Source organism: Elephas maximus, chromosome 14, assembly GCF_024166365.1.
Source record: "Elephas maximus indicus isolate mEleMax1 chromosome 14, mEleMax1 primary haplotype, whole genome shotgun sequence".
NCBI lineage: Eukaryota > Metazoa > Chordata > Mammalia > Proboscidea > Elephantidae > Elephas > Elephas maximus.
In genome coordinates, this window is record NC_064832.1 from 46713417 (window position 1) to 46736736 (window position 23320).

A 23320-nucleotide genomic window follows, 5' to 3' on the forward strand; every position below is an offset into this window, starting at 1 on the left:
ATAATCACTCAAGCAATACTGTCATTATTGGAGTTGAAGTTTTAAAATAATTAAAGCTGATAAAAATCACTACAAAACTGAGAACAAGTAATAGGTGAGAACTGTGTCTTACCAACTATGGGTTCAAACATAGCAATGATTGTGGGGATGGCACAGGACCGGGCACTGTTTATTTCTGTTGTACATAGGGTCGCTATGAGTCTGAACCACTCGATGGCATCTAACAATAACTAACAATTGTCAATGCTTAGCACGTTTTCTGAAACGTGCTAAGCGCGTTTAACAAGCACCATTGAAAGGTAGCTGTTAAATAGTTACTGACTGATTGATTACTAAACAAATGAATGAATGCTATCGATAGTCATGGTGAACTTTGCAGAGCAGAACGTTTAGGATTAAAAGATCATCCAAAGAAAAGTAAAAGAGAGGCAGGTTTGAAAGAGAAAAATTGGATTAATAAGGAGTCATACGAGGAAGTACACTGGATACACTGTGGGCATTAAGGACCCCGCACTAGTTTTTCATCTAGAAGGATGGATTTTTATAAGAGTAATGGAGAAAGAAATTAAAATGAATATTAATGTCAGATTATGGAGGGCTTTGAATAGCAAATTGAGTAGTTCAGATCGTATCCTTTTTTGGTAATGACCATGGAAATTTTTAAACAGTGACTTCAAAATAGCTTTAACAGCACAAAGGATCACTTCTTTCTATAATTAATCATACATATTTTTAAAAGCAAAAACTAAAATGCAGCATGCCTCGGTTCAAAGAGACTGTCCTAATGACTTCTCCCAGTCATGCCAATATCAATTTCTTATTTAGATTAGAGTCAGATTGTGAGTCTGAAAATAAAATAACAAGTGCTCATATATTTATAGTTATTTCTCTGTTAAAATTACTCCTGGGAAATGCACTTCATTTTTATCCTCTGTTCTTTATTCTGGGTGGTGGTGTTTATCAACTGAATCACAGAAAGCACTCCCTAAGACAAGAGAGTATTTAAGACTCTACTGTAGACACATTTGATGTATATACTGCATTATGTATGGAACCACGTCCATATCCTTTAAAAACACATTTTTATCCTTGCCCTGATTTGGGAACAGCCTTCTCTAGTAGCTTTTTGACTCTCAGTTTGATTATATAGCAGGGGATTCAGAGGGTCACATCTGCTATCTTTCTGTATGTGAATTTCCTGACTGCTTTCCCAATTTCTTCATTGCTTCACTGTGTTCTAATGATTACAAAATATTAAAGCAGTTACTAGACAAATGGCTTGTCATTGCCAGTAAAACCTATTACAAGAAACACTTCCGTATATTTACTCTAGAACATGGATATTGAGCGTATTGATTTTGCTTAAATTTTCATTCTTGGGATGACCCAATCACGGAAGATAAAAAACATCAGCCTCCAATAAATTTACAACACACTAAAGGCAATAAGAACAGAATGGTTTTAGGGAAGTAATTCCAAGAACAAGTTTTATTTAAAAATGTCAATCATCTTTCCTTTCCATGTCCTTTATTTGTTTTAACCGTCTATAATAATAGCAGCAATAACAGCCATAGTATCAGCAGGTGGGTAATAAAAATTGTTTATCTTCAAATTATTTAGATTCAAACCACCTGTATTTTATTCTAAAGTTCTCTGTGGAACACTATCAATTATAATAGTTCTCTCCGAAAGACTTCATTTTCACAGGAGGGTAAGCCACAGAATTAAAATTTTTGGTGAAAATATATGTATTTGCATATTTATCATCATTCGTGCATGCCCAGGCATGCATGCATTGAGGACATTTAGTTTTATTTTGTTTATTTTTAAGTTTTTATAATGTAAGTTATTTTTGTAAGAATCATTTCAGTAGAATTATGATTTAATATATAGTCCCCATTCCTTTAAATCTTAAAAGAATACATATTTTGTATTATTCTTTCTTTAAAAATATTATATTTTTCAAAATGCTGATCTGATCAAGACATACATCTGTTTTTTTGGAACCATGTCCATCTAATTTAAGATAACTTAATTGAAACTTTAGATCTATCTATAGAGCAAGGTTCTATGAATTTAATGAATAGCTCTTGGCATCCAGAATGCAATTCAGAATATAAAAATATTAATCTTTTTTCTTAAAAATCATCTTCTGGGATTCCCAAATACTGTTGGCAGGCATTGATGACTAAATAATAAGCACTAGAGGATTAGCTGCATCTGAATTAACTCTTTTTTCTGAGAATGCTAAAGATGACACCGATTCTGTTTACTGATCTGTAGCAATTGAAAAGGAACAAGTGCTAGAAACAGAAGAACAACAGGATTTAAACTGTTAAACAGATACACAGCCCAATAGAAATCAGATAGCAGGCGTGAGAGAAGAAGCAGTAAGAAGACTATTTTGCTTGCTTCATGCAAAGAGTTTGACTTAATAGGCATGTTTTCATCGACCTTCCTTACAGGATTAGCACTTGGCTAGGAGAATGACTTGAATTCTAGATGTATTTATCCATGCCATCAAAAAACGGTGTCATTATCAGAGCTGGGGTTAGCTTACAGAGGCAATACAAGCATAAGGAAAGCATCCTCCTGAAAAATGAAGAGTAGTAGCATATTTAAATAGTCTTGGGTCTGAGATTCACAGTATTATTTAAGTTGCTAGAATTTTAAATTTGTCCTCGTAAACCAAACAGCTTTTGCTAACTATTGCGTGCCAGAGCATAGGTTTCTCACTGCATATAAATCAGGCTCTTTTGGAAGCTGCATTAACCCTTTCAAAACACTAAAAAGGACTCATTAGTTAATTCGTATGTTGATTATAGACGTCAGGTAAGGTGCAAGATAGAGAGGCAGCTAACTTAAAGTAAAAAAAGAGAAACTGCCACATTTGGCATAATAATGCAGTAGAAGAAAAAAGGACAAAAGGAGAAACCCAGGAAAGAAGAAATGTATAGAAGCCAAAATGCAGATTTTCAGGATAGTTAACTGTTTTCCGTAATTTAAAATTATAAGGAGGTGATTATTTAAATATAAGCTTTGATTTCAATGATAGTGTCACCAGTTTAAAAAATTCTCAAAGGACAAAATATTCTGACCTCCATGTTTGAATGGAATATATGTCAGGCAGAATTTATTTATTATCTAAAAATGGTATCCCCAGTATTAAATGGTGAACTTTGGGTTTTTATAGAAACATGGTATTTAGCAGATGGATCTGATGTTACTCTAGACAGTGTCTATCTCTCAGGAATAGGGAGCCATTATGCATAACTTTGTTTAAGTCCTGAGATGAATCTGAAAACTGACATTATAAACTCACAAATGAGTGGTTCTGAAGGCAATGATGTGTAAGGAATTGTCATTTCTATTGTACATTACCAATAGTATTCAGTACTTTTTAAATTTAATTATCTTTTACTTTAATGACAACATTGTCTTCAAAAGCAGAAATGTACAGCATTTTTACACCAATAACTCACGTGTTGTATGTTTTTGCCAACCACACCCCCTGTGCTGTTTTGGTAAGTGCGCTATGCCCCATGTTTTTTGTGTGGGAGCGTTATTTGTGAAAAAATATGGTATACTATGGGTGTTCTGTATACTCACAGATGTGGCACTAAAGAAAAACCATATTGTCTTTTTCCTCAAGGGGCCTCAGAATTTCAACGGGGCAAACAGATTAATAATAATAAGGACTAGGGAGTAATATCAGAACATGTAATTCAAGGGAGAAATAACGGCATTGCCATTTTCCAAAGTAGAAATACTTTTTTTGGAGAACAAATTTTTTTAAATTGTATTTTTGGTGAAAGTTTACACAGCAAATTAGGTTCCCATTTAACAATCTCTATACATATTGTTTTTATACATATTGTTCAGTGACATTGATTATATTTTCCACAATGTGTCAGCATTCTCATTATTTCCATCGAGGTTGTTCTGTTTCCATTATCTAGCTTCTCTGCCCATGCCCCCTTACCTTCTCATCTTCACTTTATGGTAAATATTGAACGCTTATTCTCACATAGAAAATTATAAGAGCATAGTACTCATGGGCGATACTGTTTATTTTATGAGCCAATCAATTATTTACATGAAAGATGACCTCCAGGAGTGTGTTCAGTTCCAAGTTTAAAGAGTATTTCAGGGGAATAGTCTCAGGGTGCCCTCTAATCTCTATCGGTCCAGTTAACCTAGTCATTTTTAGGAATTTGAGGTTTGTTGTACATTTTTTCTCTCATTCTGTCTGGAACCATCTATTATGTCCCTAGTCAGAATGGTCATTGGTGGTAGCCAGGCACCATCTAGTCCTTCTGGTCTCAGGATAGATGAGTCCATGGCTTGTGTGAGCTATTAGTTCTGTAGAATAATTTCTTCTTTGAGGCTTTGATTTCCTTCTTTCTCTTTTGCACCAGTCAAGTACAGACCAATAGTTGTATCTTAGATGATTGCTCACAGGCTTGTAAGACCCCAGATGCTACTCACCAAACTAGAATGTAGAACAATATCTTTATGAACTATGTTATGTAATTGACGGAATTGTCCCCCAAGACTATGGTCCTAAGCCTTCAAACCTAGTAAACCAAACCCATGAAGTGTTTAGTTATGTCTAGGAAGTATACTTATTTGTGCAGTCTATGTGCTTTATTTGGAAACCCTGATGGTGTAGTGGTTAAGTGCTACTGCTGCTAACCAAAAGTTTGGCAGTTCAAATCTACCAGGCACTCCTTGGAAACCCTATGGGGGAGTTCTACTCTGTCCTTTTGGGTTTCTATGAGTCGGAATTGGCTCAGTGGATTATATATACAAATATATATACGGCACACACAAACAAGTATCTACATATGCCTACAAATACGCTTATACATACACACCCATATACTCACATATGCCTTCATATACACATATATGCATACATATCTACTTATAGAAACACAAACTTATTTTTTGGTAGTTATTACTATTGTTGCAAAATTATATATGTTACAGCATTTACCAAAACTGTCCCTTATGTACTTATTATTGTCATCATTTATCTTGGTCAAGTTGTGCAGACTTCACTTATATTGGGTATTGTCTCTTCCATCACCAAAATAATAAGTGTCTACTATCGAGACATTTATTATTTGCCCTCCCTTCCTGTCGCATCCCTGGTAACCATCAAAGAACATTGCTTTCTGTGTGTAATAGAGAAATTTTTTCAGTAAATTTCCCTAATTATTTATTCTTATTATCCAGTATTATATTTGAAAAGTTTCTAGATTCAGCATCTACCTTATTTGTGGTCCTTCTCATTGCCTTGTAGTATTTATTACCTCTCTCCTAGATCCCTGTAAAAATCTCCTTTCTTCCAGACCCTGCTTCTTCTGCTCCCTAAAAGCATCATCCTGTAATCTTGTAGGCATGTGATCCTACGCAATATTATGGTTGGCTAATAATAATAAAACATTAAAGAGATAGAGAAGAGAGATGAAGTGGAAGTAGAAATAAGAAATATTTTTCTAATGTGAAAGTATAAAATGCAGGATTTATACTGGTAATGTAAAATGCTTTTTGAATCAAAATATGCTAAGACACTGTGTAGTTCAGGACAAGTGTGGTGAGATGCAAGCTGAAAGGCAAGTTTTCTGGCTAGCATGTGCCAGTGAATCGTGCCAGGCCCTATTTGGCTCTGGTGGACAGTTATCCTGGTTGTTACCAAAACTCTAGAAATAATGCTGTTTTGGAAATATTTCCCTTTAGCTCATTTCAGTTTTGTATGTTGTCCAATGCCTTTCTGATTAAGCACCTGAATAATTCAAAAGCCTTCTGAGACATAAAAACTACTCAAATCTCTGTATTAGTGTCCCATTATTATTTTATTTTATGGCATTGCAATGTATGTGTTTTGGTCTGTAAAGCTAGTCTCTTACAGCTCTGTGGAGTGCACATTCCTGCATCGTATTTTTTCTCTTTCTAAATCCCTTCACCTGCAGTATCTTCCCCTGCCCTCCACTATCTGTTGAAATCCTGATCATCTTTTGAATTCCAGATCAAGTGCCATCTCTTAAATGAAGCCTTTTTACAATATTACAGTCTACACTTTTCTCTATATTTCTGCTACTTGATATTCATGTGGCATACCAGTACTAACACCAGGTACTGTTGAGTCAGTTCCAACTTATGATGACTCCACGTGTCAGAACACAACTGTGCTCCACAGGGTTTTCAATGGCTGATTTTTTGGAATTAGTGCTTAGCCATTTATACCACCCAGGACCCCATGAAGGATTGAATACAACTTCTTTAAAGTAATTCCGAACCATACGAGTCTAACACTCCCACAGAATTTGATCTGTCTTTACTCTGGTGCAGCATTTTGGTTGTATTTCTTTTTTTTGTTTTGTTTTTTTTCCTTGGGAGGTTCTATCAGAATCCCTTTGTCAAAGAAAATACAAAGCTTGTTCCATTAGTGCAGTATTGAACTCCATTAGCCAGTTCTCCCCAGGCTACCTACTAGGAAGGAGATGTCCCATTTAGGTGTACCTTCACTTCCAAGCATCTGTTGCTGCTCCAGGTGATGGTGGTGGCTCCAGGATGGGATTGCAGAGGGGACAGCTAAATTTTGAATGTTAATCTCAGAGCAGTGTGCCATGCAGCACAATAATATTTGCACCATGGATTCCCAATGCATACTTTGGATTCTCATTTTTCTATGGTTCTAATGCTTCCACATCAAATTCTCTGCGCCCTTTGGCTTTTGTTTTTTAGTAGGTTTCAATTTAATTTGACTTTACGTTCTCTTCATCTCAAATCATTAGCTATGTGTTGTTAATATCTATGCTAGAAAATTCCACTCAGGTAGATGTTTTACCCTGTCCAAAGGGTCACAAACACTAAGAACCATCCCTGAAGGTGTGCAGGTGCACTGAGCAGCAAGTGCAAATGCTTCAAGCAGCTCCAAATACCCAGCTGTGATTGGATTCACTGGAACATGATATAGGCCAATGGTTTCTGGTGTCTGAATACAACCGTGGCAATGCCTTCAGGAGCATTGTGCAATGCAGGTGCACACTATAGGACTGGTGCTTCTAAGCTGTCACGGTTTAACTATTTGATAGTATTATATAATAACTTCCTCTCGCAAATGTGCTCTCTTCCTATCAAAAGCAGACAGAATGACATTTCACAACTAAAGTAAAAATCTAGAAGCCAGGTGAGCAGTCCATCCACCTGCAAAGGCTCATGTTTCTTGCATAGTATTTTTATTATGTGAACTGTGTCTCTAAGTTATCATCCCCTTGGGCTGATTATTAGGAAACAATCCTGGAGTTCCTAGAGCCCTAAGTCTAGCGTCTCGTCATTATATCATTGCCAACATATAAATGAGCACCCTCAAGGAGTGAGGGTATTGTAACCAAATACATTTTCTCCATGCATAAAAGAAATAAAAGAAGCAAACAACATCCTACATTTACATCTATGTCTGTAAATCAGTTGCGTAGTTAGTAAACCAACATAGATCCCCATACACAAGTAAGAATCACAGAAAATACAGTACAATAGGTGAAGGATCATGAAATAGAATAAAATGACTAATCTGGTCATATTTTCCCTTACTTCTTCCCTGATTTAAGGCTACAACCAGCATATTGAAAATATTGCTAAAATCAAGCCAGGCAGTCATGTGAACACAAGCAAGAAAAAAAAAAAATGCACGTAATAGAAATTTTAACTTTAGAATACCTTTTTTTTTTTTTTTTTCTGGTACAAGAAAAAATATTTTTGAGACAGCTTTCCAGCACTGTCTTTAAAAAGAATATTGAAAGTGAAAGTTTTATTCCTGTCATAATTGACAGAAATCAGAGGGTTTATTTTTAAAATACTAGTAAATGGGACAAAGAAGTCATAAATAGAAACAATCTGTATAAGTATAGACTGTAAAACTGTCATTTATATGGAATGACTCACTCAAGTGTTAGGGCTTTATAGGATGGTAAAGTTAAGTAAGTGAATAACAATCAACATCACCAAGAAAAGACAGAGCTGTTTATGTTAGAGAAGCGTCAGTTCACGAGGTATTGCAAACTATGTCAACTTCCCGAAGGAAAAATCCATCTTATTAGAAGTTTGTTGGACTTTGTTGGAATTCTACTTTATTATTGATTTTTTAAATCTAATATCATAGAATATATTGGAATAAATTATAACTTTGATTGCTCATAGAGGTGTGTGTGTGTTTGTAAGCATGTGTATTGAAAGAAGAAAAAGTCAGTGAAAGCAAGCTATTTTGACACCATTAAAACCTCTCAGTAGAGAACTAAACCCAACCTACGCATAAATTGCTGGTCAAAGGTCTTGACTTGCCATGGTTTGCCGGCAGGTGGAGGATCTGTGATGGGCGCTTAGCTTAGATCTTCTAGAATTAGTCTACAGAACACTTGTGCTGGCCATAAATAGAGATGGGTGCCTGCTCTCTGCTTTTCCAGACAGCTAATTAGGTGTTATGAAAGCTCACATTGGTGAAAGAAGGCAAATTAGAAATAAAAAAGAAAAATGAGAACAAATAAAAAATGGACTTCCATTTATAGAGTTGTCTACTCAGAAACAACTCTAATTTTAAGATGCTGTTAGAAACAGTATTCACCACAACACTAAATAGAAGAGCACTATTCCTGTTTGAAGCAGAAATCAAACCATTTTGTTGACAGTCAGGAAGCGGAAAAACTCCCTCTCAAATATCCTTTTTTCATGGGCACAGCACGTTAGAACTTCCTCCCTGATACCCTGTTATGGACTTGGTATTCAAATATCTATGACAGACATTTATTTCTTCATTACAGAAAAATCAAATCAGAAGCAGATACCAGATGCATATATGAAACTCTTATGCTAGAAATTATATGCATGTTTTCAGATTACAAATATGTGGGCTCCCTAGGCAGCAGGCAAATCCTCCCCTTAGGGGGAAATCCTTTTATGTTTTCTAACATTTCCCTTAGTGGTATCAAATTAGTTGCCAAGTAGCTCTCTTTGAGTGGTGCCATATAGTTCTTTGGAGACAGAGAAGACAAGTTTAAACTTCCGCTTTGTGTAACATTCCTGCCTGAGAGCATGCCACAGTAGAATAAAGAGGTAGGTTTTCTATGAAGGGACTTTATGGGCTGGTTCCTTGCCGTGTTCCCTTTTCTGTGAATGCTGCGGAAGCATAGCCCACAGGGACTTCCCTGGACTTTTCCAAGATAACTATGCCCAACAGAGGCCCACTTCATCTTAGCTAACATTTGATGATTTAAAAAAACATTTTGCTTTCAGATTTTAGTCTTATACCTGGTAGTTCTTCGCACTTCTCACCCATCACTGAAATGGCTATGCACTCCTAACAATACAGCTACACTACAGAATTAAAATCACATTGTAAAAATTAAATTATGGTAACCTTAGCAGAAGATTGCTAAAATCCAGTAATTTAAGGGCAGATAATTTGATGTTTTACTTATTTATTTTCCACACAAATATATTACTTAGAATAATTCCACAATGACATAACCCACCCATTGCTGTCAAGTTGATTCCGACTCATAGGAATCCTATAGAACAGAGTAGAACTGCCCCTTAGGGTTTCCAAGGAGCACCTGGTGGATTCAAACTGCCAACCTTTTGCTTAGCAGCCAGAGTCCTTAACCACTACACTACCAGGGTTTCTTCCACAATGACATATTTCCTATATTTTGGCACAGAATAATTGCTTGGCTAACATCTGTAAGACTAAATTATTAAACTGCTTACTCTAGGTTTAAAAAAAAAAAGAGCTTTCAGATATATCGGCCAATGTGCATATGAAGATTTCAGGCAGCTTTGCCTCCCAATCAATTTAAATTGTATAAAATTATGAAATCAGAAATAGTAAAGACGTTGGTCTAATCATAGATTTTACACCAAAGGTGGTATGGTAAAAGAGAAGATAACAATTTTATTATGGCTTATAATTAAAAAGATGTATACGTATACATACATAATTTATATATATTTATACTACCTCATATTAAGAGTATAAAACTTTCCTCTGCATATTATTGGTTCACATTTATTTCTCTTATGTTAATTTGATGTATAATTTTCAGGAATGCATTGTGTCCTGGAGAAAGCTCAATTCTCTGTGCGATTTACATATCTGAAAATTCATATATGCACACACATATATATTTATATGTAAATTTTACGTATAAACATATATATATATATATATGTTGTTGCTGTTAGCTGCCATTGATTCAGCTCCAAGTCATGGTGACTTTCTGTACAACAGAAAGAAACATTGCCTTGTCCTGCCTGGTCCTGCCCCATCCTTGCTGTCTCCGGTGTGTTCGAGTCCATTGTTGCAGTTATTATGTCAATCCGTCTCACTGAGGATCTCCCACATCCTCTTTGGTCCTCTACTTCGCCAAACGTGATGTCTTCCACTGGCAATTATATATATATATGTAAAATATATACACCAAACTAAAAAAACCCAAATCCACTGCAGTCAAGTTGATTCTGACTCATAGGGACCCTATGGAAAAGAGCAGAACTGCCCCATAGGGTTTCCAAGGAGGAGCTGGTGGATTTGAACTCCCACCCTTTTTGTTAACAGCCAAGCTCTTAACCACTCTGCTGCCAGGGCACCAAAATATATATAGTGTAGCTATATCATTAGGAGTGCATAGCCATTTCAGTGATGGGTGAGAAGTGCTGAGAATTACCTGTATAAGATTAAAATTAACTCTATGGGGCAGATCTACTCTGTCCTGTAAGGTTGCTATGAGTTGGAATCAACTCGGCGGCGATTTTTTTTTTTTTTTTAAGATTAAAATTTGAAAACAAAATGCTTATTTAAATCAGCAAGTATTAGCTAAGATTAACTGGGCATCTGTTAAACAAACAACACTTACACACATCTGTGTGTGCATGTGGCTGAGTGGTTGGTTAATGGTACAGCTAAACTGAAAATACTGTACTCATTTATACCTGTTTCAAAAATATCATATACATCAAACTAAATAGGGTTATTGTGTTTAGATACTTTCCTCTGGGGCCTGTGTAATAGTCAGATGTGACTTTGTAAACCAAAAATCCAACCCACTGCCATCAAGTCAATTTCGACTCATAGCAACCCTATAGGACAGAGTAGAACTGCCCCATAGAGTTTCCAAGTGCAGCTGGAGGATTTTAACTGCCGATGTTTTGGTTAACAGACTGTCTCTTGACCACTACACCACAAGGGCTCCAAATAGGGTTATCGTGTTTAGATACTTTCCTTTGGGGCTTGTGTCATAGTCAGATGTGGTATCTAATTGTCCCATGGACCTTCAGGGAATCAAACATTTTTTTTAAAAACTTAGATGCTTAACAAATACTTCTTTTATAAGCAGAAAGGGAAAAAAAAATCAAGCTATTTTCCTTCAAGAGAAAAAAAAAAAAATAGGGGAAGAAGTAGAAAGAAGAGCAACCTATTAAAATATATAATGTTTTACCTCAAGTGCAGCATGAAGATAATTCCCTTAAAGGTCAGAATTCTGAAAATTCTCTGAAGTGTAATATTTAGGTTAACTTATTTTCTCCCTAATAAGTTCAGTCATTCAAGGTTTTTTGTTTTGCCATACTTTGGGTATTATTATTTAATATATCTACCATGAGCATCTTAGGACAGCATCTGTGATGAAAGTATAGAACAAAATTCTAGTCGTTTACTAAGGACGGCAAAGCACAACACTCTATTTTGTTTGTTTATGTGAGAGAAATTGTACCCATATATGACCGGGAGGAGATGATTTTATGTCTTTTTGCCATGACAACTGCTATTGATCTACCTTTAGTGATTGTGACTTCCCGTGTATTGAAGGAGGAGGAAATGGGGCAAAAATATTTTATAAAGTCTTCCCGAGTGATAATTTAAAGGGAGGCAAATGGTTTATCTTTTATTACCAATATTCATAGATTATGATTTTCTCATTCTGCAAAGGGGGTATGCTCAAATTTATAGAATGACGTTTGACAAATAGGAAAAAAAGTTGAAAAGTTATATCATGAAATACACATTTTTTTTTGCAATTGATCGGTCAGAGAATCAGTATAGGATAGCGGAACTATTGTGGTCTGAGTTCAAAACCTGCTTTGCCAAATACTGAGTATATGGCCTTGCGCAAATCACTTAATTGCTTCATGCCTCAGTTGCCTTTTCTACAGAGCGGAGATGGTATTTATAACATTGCTATAAGCTTTAAATGACTTTAAGTAAGGAACTTAGAATGGTATATTATAGAAGTGTCATTTAAACTTTACTGTTACACACTCAGATTAATTGAAAAATGAGAAAATCAACTTGAAGCGGAATTCACAAATCCATTTCTTATTTGGAGGTGTTAACGGACTTACAGAATTCTCGCTTGGCGTGTACATGACATGTGTGGAGCTGGACTCAGAGTAAAGCACTCCGTGGTCATATCTATGCATCCTACACCCATCTGAATGCCGAGGAGAAAAAATATATATAAACTTTGCATTCCTGTGTCCACGCAAGGCTAGTAAATGCTGAAATTTTACACGGCATGTTTCAGGGGTGAATTAATATTAACTTTTCCTATAAGCAGAACTGTCCAGAGTTTCAGCTGTTGAATTTTAAATTTTTTTTTTTTCTCTGCAATATAAACAGTGCTTACTTTTCAGTTTCTCCCATCCATGTGCCATTTGGATTTCGCCATATTTCGTGCTAAGAGGTGCATCCTGTGAGAGGCTGATCATGTTTTATTGAAGGAAAGATGAAAATCAGAGTAAATAATTTCTTGGTTCTCCTAGGTTGATCTAAAAGAAAGAAGTCAATCTATGGTCACTGGTTTTTGCTTTGATTTCTTCTGCTCAGGGTCTTCAAAGTTGTTTTCTGGTACAAATATCTAGTTTATGTAAATAGTGGCCTTCTAGATAATTTGCTTCCTTTTCATTTCTATATCTTGTAATTCAATGCACCTATTCTGGAATTTGTTCTCTCTAAGTCAGGATCGACTTGACGGCAGTGGGTTTGTAGTGAGTGGGTAAGGTGCAGAAAGTTTACTACCTGCCTCAGAGCCCTGGTTGCACAGTGGTTAAAGCGATTGACTGCTCACCCAAAGGCTGGCAGTTCGAAATCACCAGAGGCTTCCCAGGAGAAAGATGTGGCAGTCTGCTTCCCTAGAAATTTACAGCCTCAGAAATCATACGGGGTCACTATGAGTTGGCATCGACTTGATGGTGGTGGGTTCTTACAGCTCCAGGAATTGAAAAAATACTCCACACTGTTATTCTTAGGGTATATACTTATTTGGGGGCTTTTTTTTTTTTTTTTAATAGAAGCTGCCAATGGCAGAACTTCTACTAATACAACTCTCCTTCTCTTAAACCCTTGTTTGTGGGCCAGCCCTTTCTTCCTCCTTCCCTCCCTCCCTTCTTTCTTTTCTTTCTTTCTTCCATCCTTCATTCCTTTTGCTTTCCTTATTCCCAATTTTTCTTTTTTTTATTTTCTTCAATTTGCCTAATTTTTTCTCTAGCTAGTCACCCATTGTATATCACCTATGTCACTTTTATATACTTACCAATTCATCTATTTATTTAACAAAAATGATTCCACTCTCTCATCAATTCCAATTTGACCCTTGGCAGTTATAGTTCACTTTGTGCACATAGTTTCTGCAGCTCAGACAAAAGTGTCTATTCGATTTTCTCCACTGTCTGTGAACGGCTGCCTTGAAAATTATAGTCTAATCACAAGGTGAACAACTTACAATGTATCATAGTCAGCACTCAAAATTTGCTCCCTAGGTTGTTACAAAAAGGAGAGAAGTAAAAAGCGTCAGAATTTTCAGCAGCGAAGTGTATTTTACATTGGTGATTTTAAGTTCTAGGTTGATTTACACGTACATACATCTGCATTATTCCCTTTCTCCCCTTCAATTCATATTGAATCCATTCAGCGGTAGGCTCTCCAAATAGTTGAAATGGAAGGTCAGTCAATATTGGAATATAAAACTCTGTCAGCTTATTTCAAAGTGAGTCTGTGGGGTATAAATGAATTTTTTAAAAAATCACAGCTCTAAACTATGCCAATGCATTACCAAGTGAAATAGAAAGCACAATTTTTTATAGTCTTTTTAAGAAGAAAAGTCATTGATTGAAAAGATAAATATTACATTTTTTCTAACATTTACTGACATAAAGAAAGACATAACATTTCTGATTCCCATTCAAGGTAAGTAAGAAAAACAGATACCTTGTATTAAACTTCCCTGGCACTCTTTTTTTGTTTCTTTAACCTCAGCTTTCTTTCTTTAAATCCATATGGGCTCACTAGAAAATTTTGTAAGCCTAGCTTTTCTGCGGCTCCTGCTCTTTGTGTCTGTCTATCTGTCTAGCATCAACAACCTTTGAAGTCATGGATGGTATTTGAGTCTGTGAGTGCATAGTTCAATCTGAGACTACAATTCAGCGTTCTTGCCTGTATTTATAATACACTTAATGTATTTCATTCGCTTATAGGAACACATATTTTTAAAAACATAACAAAATTAAAATTGAGGCAGGCTACCTCAACACTCACATTTCACAAGTGTGAGTGATAGATGCTATGAAATATCACAATATTCTTCTTTTGTCAAGACACCATGTTGATTCCTTTAAAAAAAAAAAAACAACTATAGTCTCATAGGAAATTATTTTATGATAAAACCCTTTGACCTACGACAGATTTTGTGTGTGTGTGTGTGTGTGTGTTTGGATGAGGAATGACTTATGTGTTTTAAACATAAACTCAGATTTATGTATGACTTTGTAAAGTCACTGTATAAATTTATCAATGCTGTTGTATTTGTTTTTGTTGTATTTGTTATTTTCTATTTTCCGTATAATTTATGTGGACTTTTTTTTGGCTGCACAGGACATTATACATTTTGTAGGGATCACCTAGCATCAATTAAAAGGCAACCCCCAGGGTTCCTCAGTGCCTGGGGAATTCTATTCCCATCACATGGAGGTAAATTGTAAATATCCTCTCTTGAAAAACGGGTCTGGATTTAAAAAGAATCATTACACACAAGGGAAGCAGCCATTCATGCACAAAAGGGACAACTTCGAAAAGGTAGCTAAAAAAGTTACGCTTTAAAATATTGGGGTCGATGGGAGTATGCAGCTGCTGTCATAATGAAGGAATTTTCTTTCATATGTCCTTGTTCAGCATCTTTGAAATAGGGATCATTAAAGAACATTTTATTTAGATTCTCTATATGCCTAGTGGCAAAGGAGAGAAGTAAAAATTCTCACAGAAAGCATTATCCTTTAAAATAGAAAATCAGGATTTGTCATTCATTCTGAACTATATCTGTTGAAATAAACCCATTTTCACCTACTTATACCAAAAACAAAAAAGCAGAAGTGAAGAAAGCTGATTGCCTCATCCAGACGCATATCTAATAAAATAGCAATGTGCACATTCTGTCAAGCTTATTCATAATACATTCTGATAGGAAATTTCATTTGCCATTCTCAGCAGGAAAAGCAGGCTTTTTAAGGAAACCTTGTATTTCATGACTGTCACACCAAAATAATAATTACAAGCCAAAGAGGGATAAAACATGGGGAGTTAAAAAAAAAAAAAAGCAATTTAGGAATTGTTAAGAAAGTTTGCAATCCAGTTTGTGCCCTGTTATTTGATTTGAAAAATTAATCCCGGTAATCCTGTCTGAAGTTCGCTGTTTCCAGGATGGTTTATAAAGAACAAAGGCTAACCGATGTCCCCAGGAGATTAGTTTACAGTGGTGCTCTATTCCGCTGAGAATGAGTCTCCAGTGGCCACTTTTTACTTCTTCCTGGGCTGAGGGAATTCGCTAGTATCTGGAGAATAGACTTAAATAAAACCATTGTCTCAACCAGCAGGTTTATGCAACCATCCTGAAATGTTTTAATTATTGTTTTCTTTTCCTTTTTAATTAAGAGCCCAGAGGTCAAGCAAGCCCACTGAGAGCTGATCACAGCCTCCGTAGAAATTTCAAGGAAACCCTAATGATTGGATTTGCTGTTTCCTCTTTTGTTTTGCAGAACAAGAAGAGTGTGTTAATTGCACAGATGAATGCCGAGTGCTTGGTCATTCTGACAGGTGTTGGATGCCACAGTTCCCTGCAGCCAATCAGGCTGAAAATGCAGATTACCGCACAAATCTCTTTGTACCCACAGTGGAAGCGAATGTGGAGACTGAGACTTACGAAACTGTGAATCCCACTGGGAAAAAGACTTTTTGTACATTTGGAAAAGACAAGCGAGAGCACACTATTCTCATTGCCAATGTTAAACCTTATTTAAAAGCCAAACGTGCCCTGAGCCCTCTCCTCCAAGAGGTTCCCTCAGCATCCAGCAGCCCGACCAAGGCATGCATTGAGCCTTGCACCTCAACAAAAGGCTCTCTGGAGGGTTGTGAAGCGAAACCCGGAGCCCTGGCCGAAGCAAGCAGCCAGTACTTGCCCACTGACAGTCAGTATCTGTCACCCAGTAAGCAACCAAGAGACCCTCCCTTGATGGCGTCTGATCAGATGGCAAGGGTCTTCGCGGATGTGCATTCCAGAGCTAGCCGGGATTCCAGTGAGATGGGTGCTGTTCTTGAGCAGCTCGACCACCCCAACAGGGATCCGGGCAGAGAGTCGGTGGACGCCGAGGAAGTCGTGAGAGAAATTGATAAACTTTTGCAGGACTGCCGGGGAAATGACCCCGTGGCTGTAAGAAAGTGAGGGGAAAAAAAAAAAGGCATTGGCATTTTCTTGTCTCTTCTGTTGATTTAAAAATGATCCCTCCTGGTGACAACCCGTTTCACAGGGATGAAGAAAGACCAATGCTGCTTTAAGGCTTTTAGTGAACATCTGAAGTGCCCACAAGTATGTTGTTTTCACTGCTGTTTCTTTTTCAGAGATAACAATGGGTTTGTTTTGACCAAACTTATCTTAGGACAGAGTTAACGATGCCTAAAGAGGAAAGAAAAAAAAAAAAAAAAATGAGAAGAAAAAAGAGAGAAGAAGAAAGGAGGATGAGGAGGCAAGTTACCTTTTGACAATCTGTTAGGAAGGTATGCGGTGTGAGAATTGAAGTATTTCTGATCACTCTAAGACTGTCCTCCGTGATTTATGCTGACTTAACTGTTTACCTATAAACCCCATACAAAGCAGGGTCAAAACTTGTGATCTGTGGTGGGTTTCTAGCAGTCATCACAGGCTTCTACTGAAAGTCCCAAAAGACCTTGCAGTAGTCCAAGCTACACCAAACATTAACACATATTCCTGGTAAACATTTCTGTATAAAGTTACCTGCCACACATAGAAACACAAAGAACATTCCGTATCATTAGTCAAAAAAAGAAAAAAAAAAAAATTCTCGGTCATTTGTAAGGCACCTCATGTCGTATAAAAGTTAAATGTAAAAAGATAGAGTCCATTTTGTCCTGCACACACATAGATTAATTCACTTCATTAAAGGAGAAGAAGAAATTGTAAAGGTTTAAAATGCCTACTTAGCATTTTAGTGTCCAACAAAGGTATAAATGATGGCTATGTTTTAAACTTGACATAGAATAATTTTTGAAACACAGTTACCATTGAATGGTAATAGTCAGAGAAAATTACCATGATTAATGTTTTTTAATTCATTTGTGGACACTAAAATAGCTCAGGAAAGTGAAACTATCTTAGACATATACAAATCACATGACCATTTAAATGTGCTAATGTAAGAAGACTCAATGTGTTTACATCAAATGACATATTTTTATTGATTTATTGCAGATTCTGTGCATATGAGCCAAATTGTTGAGTGTATAAGAGCTATATTGTGTATTTTATTAAATTAATATATAGTTGTGTTGCAAAAATCTTTGGGCTTATATTGTAAATGGCAAGTGTTGCCTCGGTAGCTGTCGAACTCTATGAGTTTTGTTTTTTCCTGCTTCCTTTTCCCCATGGAGTGTGGGAAGCAGTGCCTCAGAGCAAAGTCTCTTGTTTAATGTATAGTCTACCAAGTACTACAGTACATAATCTGTTCAAAATGTGTTTGAGTGAGCTGATGGAGCTAACTGAAAGGTCAAAAAAGACATCCGTCAGTCATGGTTATGTGCAAGTCCTTATAGAAGCTTTTATTAAAGTCATGCTAAATCACCAGAATTACATTTGTACCAGTACCTGAAACTTCCTCCTCTTTTTTCCACAGCACACACAGCTTCTGCCTATGTAGATATCATACCCTGGATTAATTTGCAAGAGTGTCTTAAGTGGTTCAAGATGTGTGTTCTCATTATATTTCAAAAACATGAAAAATGCTTTAATGCATGTGTGGTTCCAGCACTGTTTACTTGCATTGTGTAGTGTTTTTCAAGAGGTCTGGGTCTTAACAAAATGTTTTTTCCTGTTTCTCAATGCTCTTCTGCCTCTTTTTATTGGCGTCCTTTGAGAACAATACACCTTCTTTTCTTTCCTTTGGTGGCACCTTTTCTGTGACATTTAGCAAGTTTCAAACTTACTTCCATATGAGGCTAGGAAACCTCAAATTTCAGGAATTGGAAAAAATAAAATTAGCACTTGCAGAAGTAGCAGCAGATGGGGAAATGCCTTGATTGACATTTTCCTTCAGCGTTTAAAATTTTTTGGCATTTTACAGCTTCATGACAAACGGTTTCGAGCCCATACCTAGAGAATGTGGTGCTGAGTTAAATAAAGGCTGTTTGTGCACCGGAGCAGGGAAATGCATTATTTGCAAACTGGTGGAAAATTCTGTGCCTTCTTTTCTGGCCACCAAGTCAGTGTAGAAACAGTGTAAATGTCATAAAATCCTTCTATGAAAAACAAAAGCAAAAACAGAAACAAACATTGAAGTGAATTAAGTTTTGTAATTTCAAAGCTCCAAAATATCTACTGCAAATAATTTCTGTCAAATGCAGTCAAGATTTTAGACTGTACCTCGCTTGCAACACTGCTTTGAGAGGGAAGAGTGGACAACTCGCATCAGCCTTACTCTCTTGAGAACTGTATTTGGTTCCTAGTAACAGCCTTTCCAAAGCTCCACTCTTGGTTTTATTATTTGTAAATGTTTGAAGTAGAAAAGAAGGGATCTTGTACATGTGAAACCTAATTGACTCTCTATATTTTGGACAATTTATGTATCTGACATGTGTTGTCTCTGTTATTATATGATGTTACTTTTGCCAGGAGACTACAGGTTGATTTAGTTTGATAGCTGAAATTTGGTGGAAAACTGATTTCCATTTACTCTTACCAAGTGTTGCCTCTCTCTTACTAGATGGATAGCCACTTAGTAAAATCTAAGGCAGCGTGTAAATGAAATGAACTAAGAGAGTAGGGTTTATTTTTTACAACATCCTTAATGATGAGTAACCAGTTGTTCAGTTTATTCTATCTGTCTGAAGACATTAAAACACCATCTGATTTTAAGAATTGGTTGTGCCAATGTGTGAGGGATTTACCTTTAGGCTCTCTGTTACCGGTGATTTACTAGAGTTAGCTGTTTAACACATTACCTGTATTTAGTAGTGATTATTATTTATTTACAAAACGGTGGCAATTCAGCAGTCAGGATTCTTAAGCTTTTATTGTTGAGTTGAGGGAATCTTGCCTTGATTCATTTGGCTGGCAACTGCCTTTATCACAGACCTCTGGTGCTTGGCTTCCAAGGAGGTCTTATGAGATGCCAAAATCACACTTGTAGGGAGCAACTTGCCCCAGTGGGTGATGCATGATCAAACAGTGAGATTTGTAGTGGTTTCAGCCTGATTTGTCTTAAATGAAAATATTGGTCTTAAATCACACCCCCTAAAAAGAACCCATACACCCAAAATGAGTAATTTAATAGTACTTTGTCTTTTAAGTCTTTAAATAACTGAGTTCAATCACACACACACAAAAAGAATCAATTTGTGGAAATTTTAATCAGATACCCAAAATTCCAGCAATTGTTTACTGACGAACCCTTAAAAAATTTTTTTAGTAACAAAAAAATCTTTTCATCAAATGTTAATGATGAAAAATCTTTTCATCGTTTAAAAGTAGTGCTAGTCGTTGATAGTTATACCTATACCAAAGTAAACATTAAAGAGACATATCGTGTGATTTCAAAGAATACTTTCATGTTATTTCTTACCCTGACATACTTATCCACATTGCAGATGATATGCAAAGATTGACTCAGTACTCCATAAGTTGATGGAATTCCTGGTTGGGAAATTGACTGGTTTCATTTTCCAAAATTAACTGAGATCTTGTAAAACATGACTTTCCTTTAAAGGTTCTAGGCACTGGTCAATTTAATTAAAGAATGGCACCATAAACAAAATTCATGTAGTCATAGAGCAGTATGCTTTATTAGAGCCAGGTTAAAAGCTGTTTGTTGCTTAACGGAGTAGAAGTTGCTATGGTCAACAGGTAGACTGAGGTCTGGCATATGGAACACCCACTCATTATTGCCTAATTATATTCTTTTGACAACAGACAGCATTTATCAGAGCGTTAATTCAAATGAGAGTTTTGGCTATCAAGATGTGTTGATTTGAAACATAACTGAATGAGACCTGATTAAAGTCTGACTTCCCTGGCCCCAGTGTTTTGCAGGTTGGCTATTTCCATTCATCAGTCCCATCACTCCATAAAGTTCTTAGCTGCACCAAGCAATTGCTGAACAAGGACAACAACAAAAGCAGCATACATTGTATGGATTTATCTCAATGCTGTTGTTTAATGGCTGTGTTTAATGTGACCTATCTGGAATATGAGGACTCCGAATAAAAAGCTATTACTAATAGTGGCGTTGCCTTCCCTTGCATTCATTAACGCAGAAGTGATGTGTTACACGGTGCTGCATACCATAGGGACCCTGATCATAATTACAGCCAGTCCCCGGGTTACGAACGTCATACTTACCCACAACTCATAATTACAAACCAGCTCCCATAAAACCAATTATATTAAAAATTCAAGGTACATACAATGGTTCATAGTAACAAATAGGATTTACTTTGCAATGTGTATTGAAACATTATTATAATTACTGTATTATTATGTTAAAGATGTTTTAGTGTATCTAGAAGTGTTTCTTTAATGTTTTTTGTGCATAGATGGGTACACTCTACACTATATGCTAAGACAAACATTTGACTAACTCGTGTTAGATATGAACCACACCTACTGTTCTGACTTACGTACAAATTGGACTTAAAGACAGATTTAGGAATAGAACTCCTTCGTAACCTGGGGACTGCCTGTATTTTGGAAAAGAGACTGAAAATTCACAACTGCTTTTTTCGAGTTATCTGCTTATCAGTAAAAACGAGATAAAAAAAGAAATTAAAAATAATGTCACTGTCTTTCAACAGGAATGGGTTAACAGTCTGTTCTGATAATTTGGATAAGTTGGCTAGTCAAATAATTACCATGGGTTCATAGTCAAATAATACTGGTAAAAAAAAAAAGTAGCTTTTAATATTTACAGCCGGTTTGAAGATATTGTGGTACACCATCCCAAAGGACTTCCTAAAAGTCAGTGTAAAAGAGCGCTCATAATCCTGCATGACTGGTGAAAGCAAACATTCATACAGGTATTTTAAAGTAAACATATGTTTACCATTGACATTTTAAAATCGTAAACCTCTTTACTCATTCAACAAGCATCTACTGAATTCCTCCTTTGTGTTCGTCCTGAACTATAATGCCCAAGGAGTAAACAATAAACAAGCGATGATGCCTGGGTCACAATCTGGTGGGAGAGACAAATAGGTAAGCTTTAGTACACTTTAAACCTGTAAAAACCCACCGCCTTCGAGTCGATTCTGACTCATAGTGACCCTATAGGGCAGAATAGAACTGCCCCATAGGGTTTCCAAGAAGCGCCTGGTGGATTCAAACTGCCAACCTTTTGGTTTGCAGACAAGCTCTTAACCAGCACGTTTCCAGGGTTTCCACATTACTCTTTATAAATTGGATTTGGTTGTTTGCATTTTTTCTCAGTTACCCACATATTCCATATTTCTGCAACCTCACTGTTGAGTGGCTTCTCTCAAATTCCAAACAACATAATCTGCCTGTTAAGTTTTTGTTTCTTTTTCTTCTGACAGCACAGCATAAATCATGAAGGGTACATTGCATTCCCACTTTTAAGATCTTTATGGAATGGGCTTATCGGAGTAGACTAAATGGCCTACTTGTTCAATTGTTTGCTTACTTATTTGCTGATGTGTTTGTTTTATTCCTTGAGCACCACTTAGGTGTTAGGGGTTATACAAGGATGACAAAGAACTATGCCAATTGTATTTTGCCTTCAGAGAACTCATAGTTTGTGCCTAGGTGATATACACTAATATAGGAATTTGCTTTATGTTGCATTGACACTATAATTTCGCTTTTAAATATAGCGACAACCATTTGTCTAACATGCTATTCAGTGGTTTCAAATGACGGTAGACCCTGCTATTTTTTTCCTTTGATTCGAGAAGCATCTGACCAATGTTGAGGTAATACTGAGTTTTTAAATAAAGGACCTAACCTGGCCGTTTTTCAGTTAGGAGGGAGTCATGAATGGAACACATATTCCAGACTTACTTCCTGTCAATGAAATATTAAAGTCCCTCAAGTTACATTTTTTTTTAAGTACGCGTGCCTGTGAGATAAAATTATTTGACAGCCGTAGAGAATAGTTCTTTGTAGAATGCGAAGCGAATGGATTCTTAAAGGTCACAATTGCATCAATATGGCACACAGATATAGATCAGCAAATTAATGGACCATCTTCAAATTCTTTATTACATGGTTTTGAAGATGGTTGCACATCGTTCACCAAGGAAATATATCATTTTCTGTTCATTTTAGACACTAACAATTCTGGATAACTCATTCTACAGTAGTGATTGAATTCCCAGTGTTCTTAAAGGTGGGGGAAGGGAGGTTGCAGCTTCATGCAATTTCCCCCTTTCATACAAAAAAAAATTAGTTTTGTTAGATTATTTTATATAGCAATGGGTATTTTACGTGCAAAGGTTAATCAAGTGGGGGAATATTTCAGTGAGCTTTTATAAATTGTGTATCACTCAGGTTGACTTATCACCTGTTGGTGGAAACTGGATATTCTATTTATTGTCTTAACGAAGTGAACATTTTACTTGTAGAGGAACAACTTGTAATGGCTCCCTACTCCCTTTTTCCTATCCACATTAAATTATTTATAAAATTCTAATTAAATACATTTTATTATGATTTATATTTTAAAATTCTAGTTTCCTGAAGTTACATAACTCAGA

General features: G+C 36.2%; 1 protein-coding gene across 3 annotated transcripts in view; it reads left to right on the forward strand.

Annotated features, from left to right (window-relative positions):
• Positions 1 to 21034, forward strand: part of PCDH17 (protocadherin 17) — a 112810-nt gene extending 91776 nt beyond the window's left edge. The window contains exon 5 of one of the 3 annotated variants that reach the window (XM_049852969.1): positions 16084 to 21034. In XM_049852969.1, coding sequence (XP_049708926.1) covers positions 16084 to 16766 — 683 coding nt within the window. In that variant the 3' untranslated portion in view covers positions 16767 to 21034. The remainder of the gene's footprint in view (positions 1 to 16083) is intronic. The other 2 variants (XM_049852968.1, XM_049852967.1) reach the window with 2 other exon arrangements.
• The last annotated feature ends 2286 nt before the right edge of the window (positions 21035 to 23320 follow it).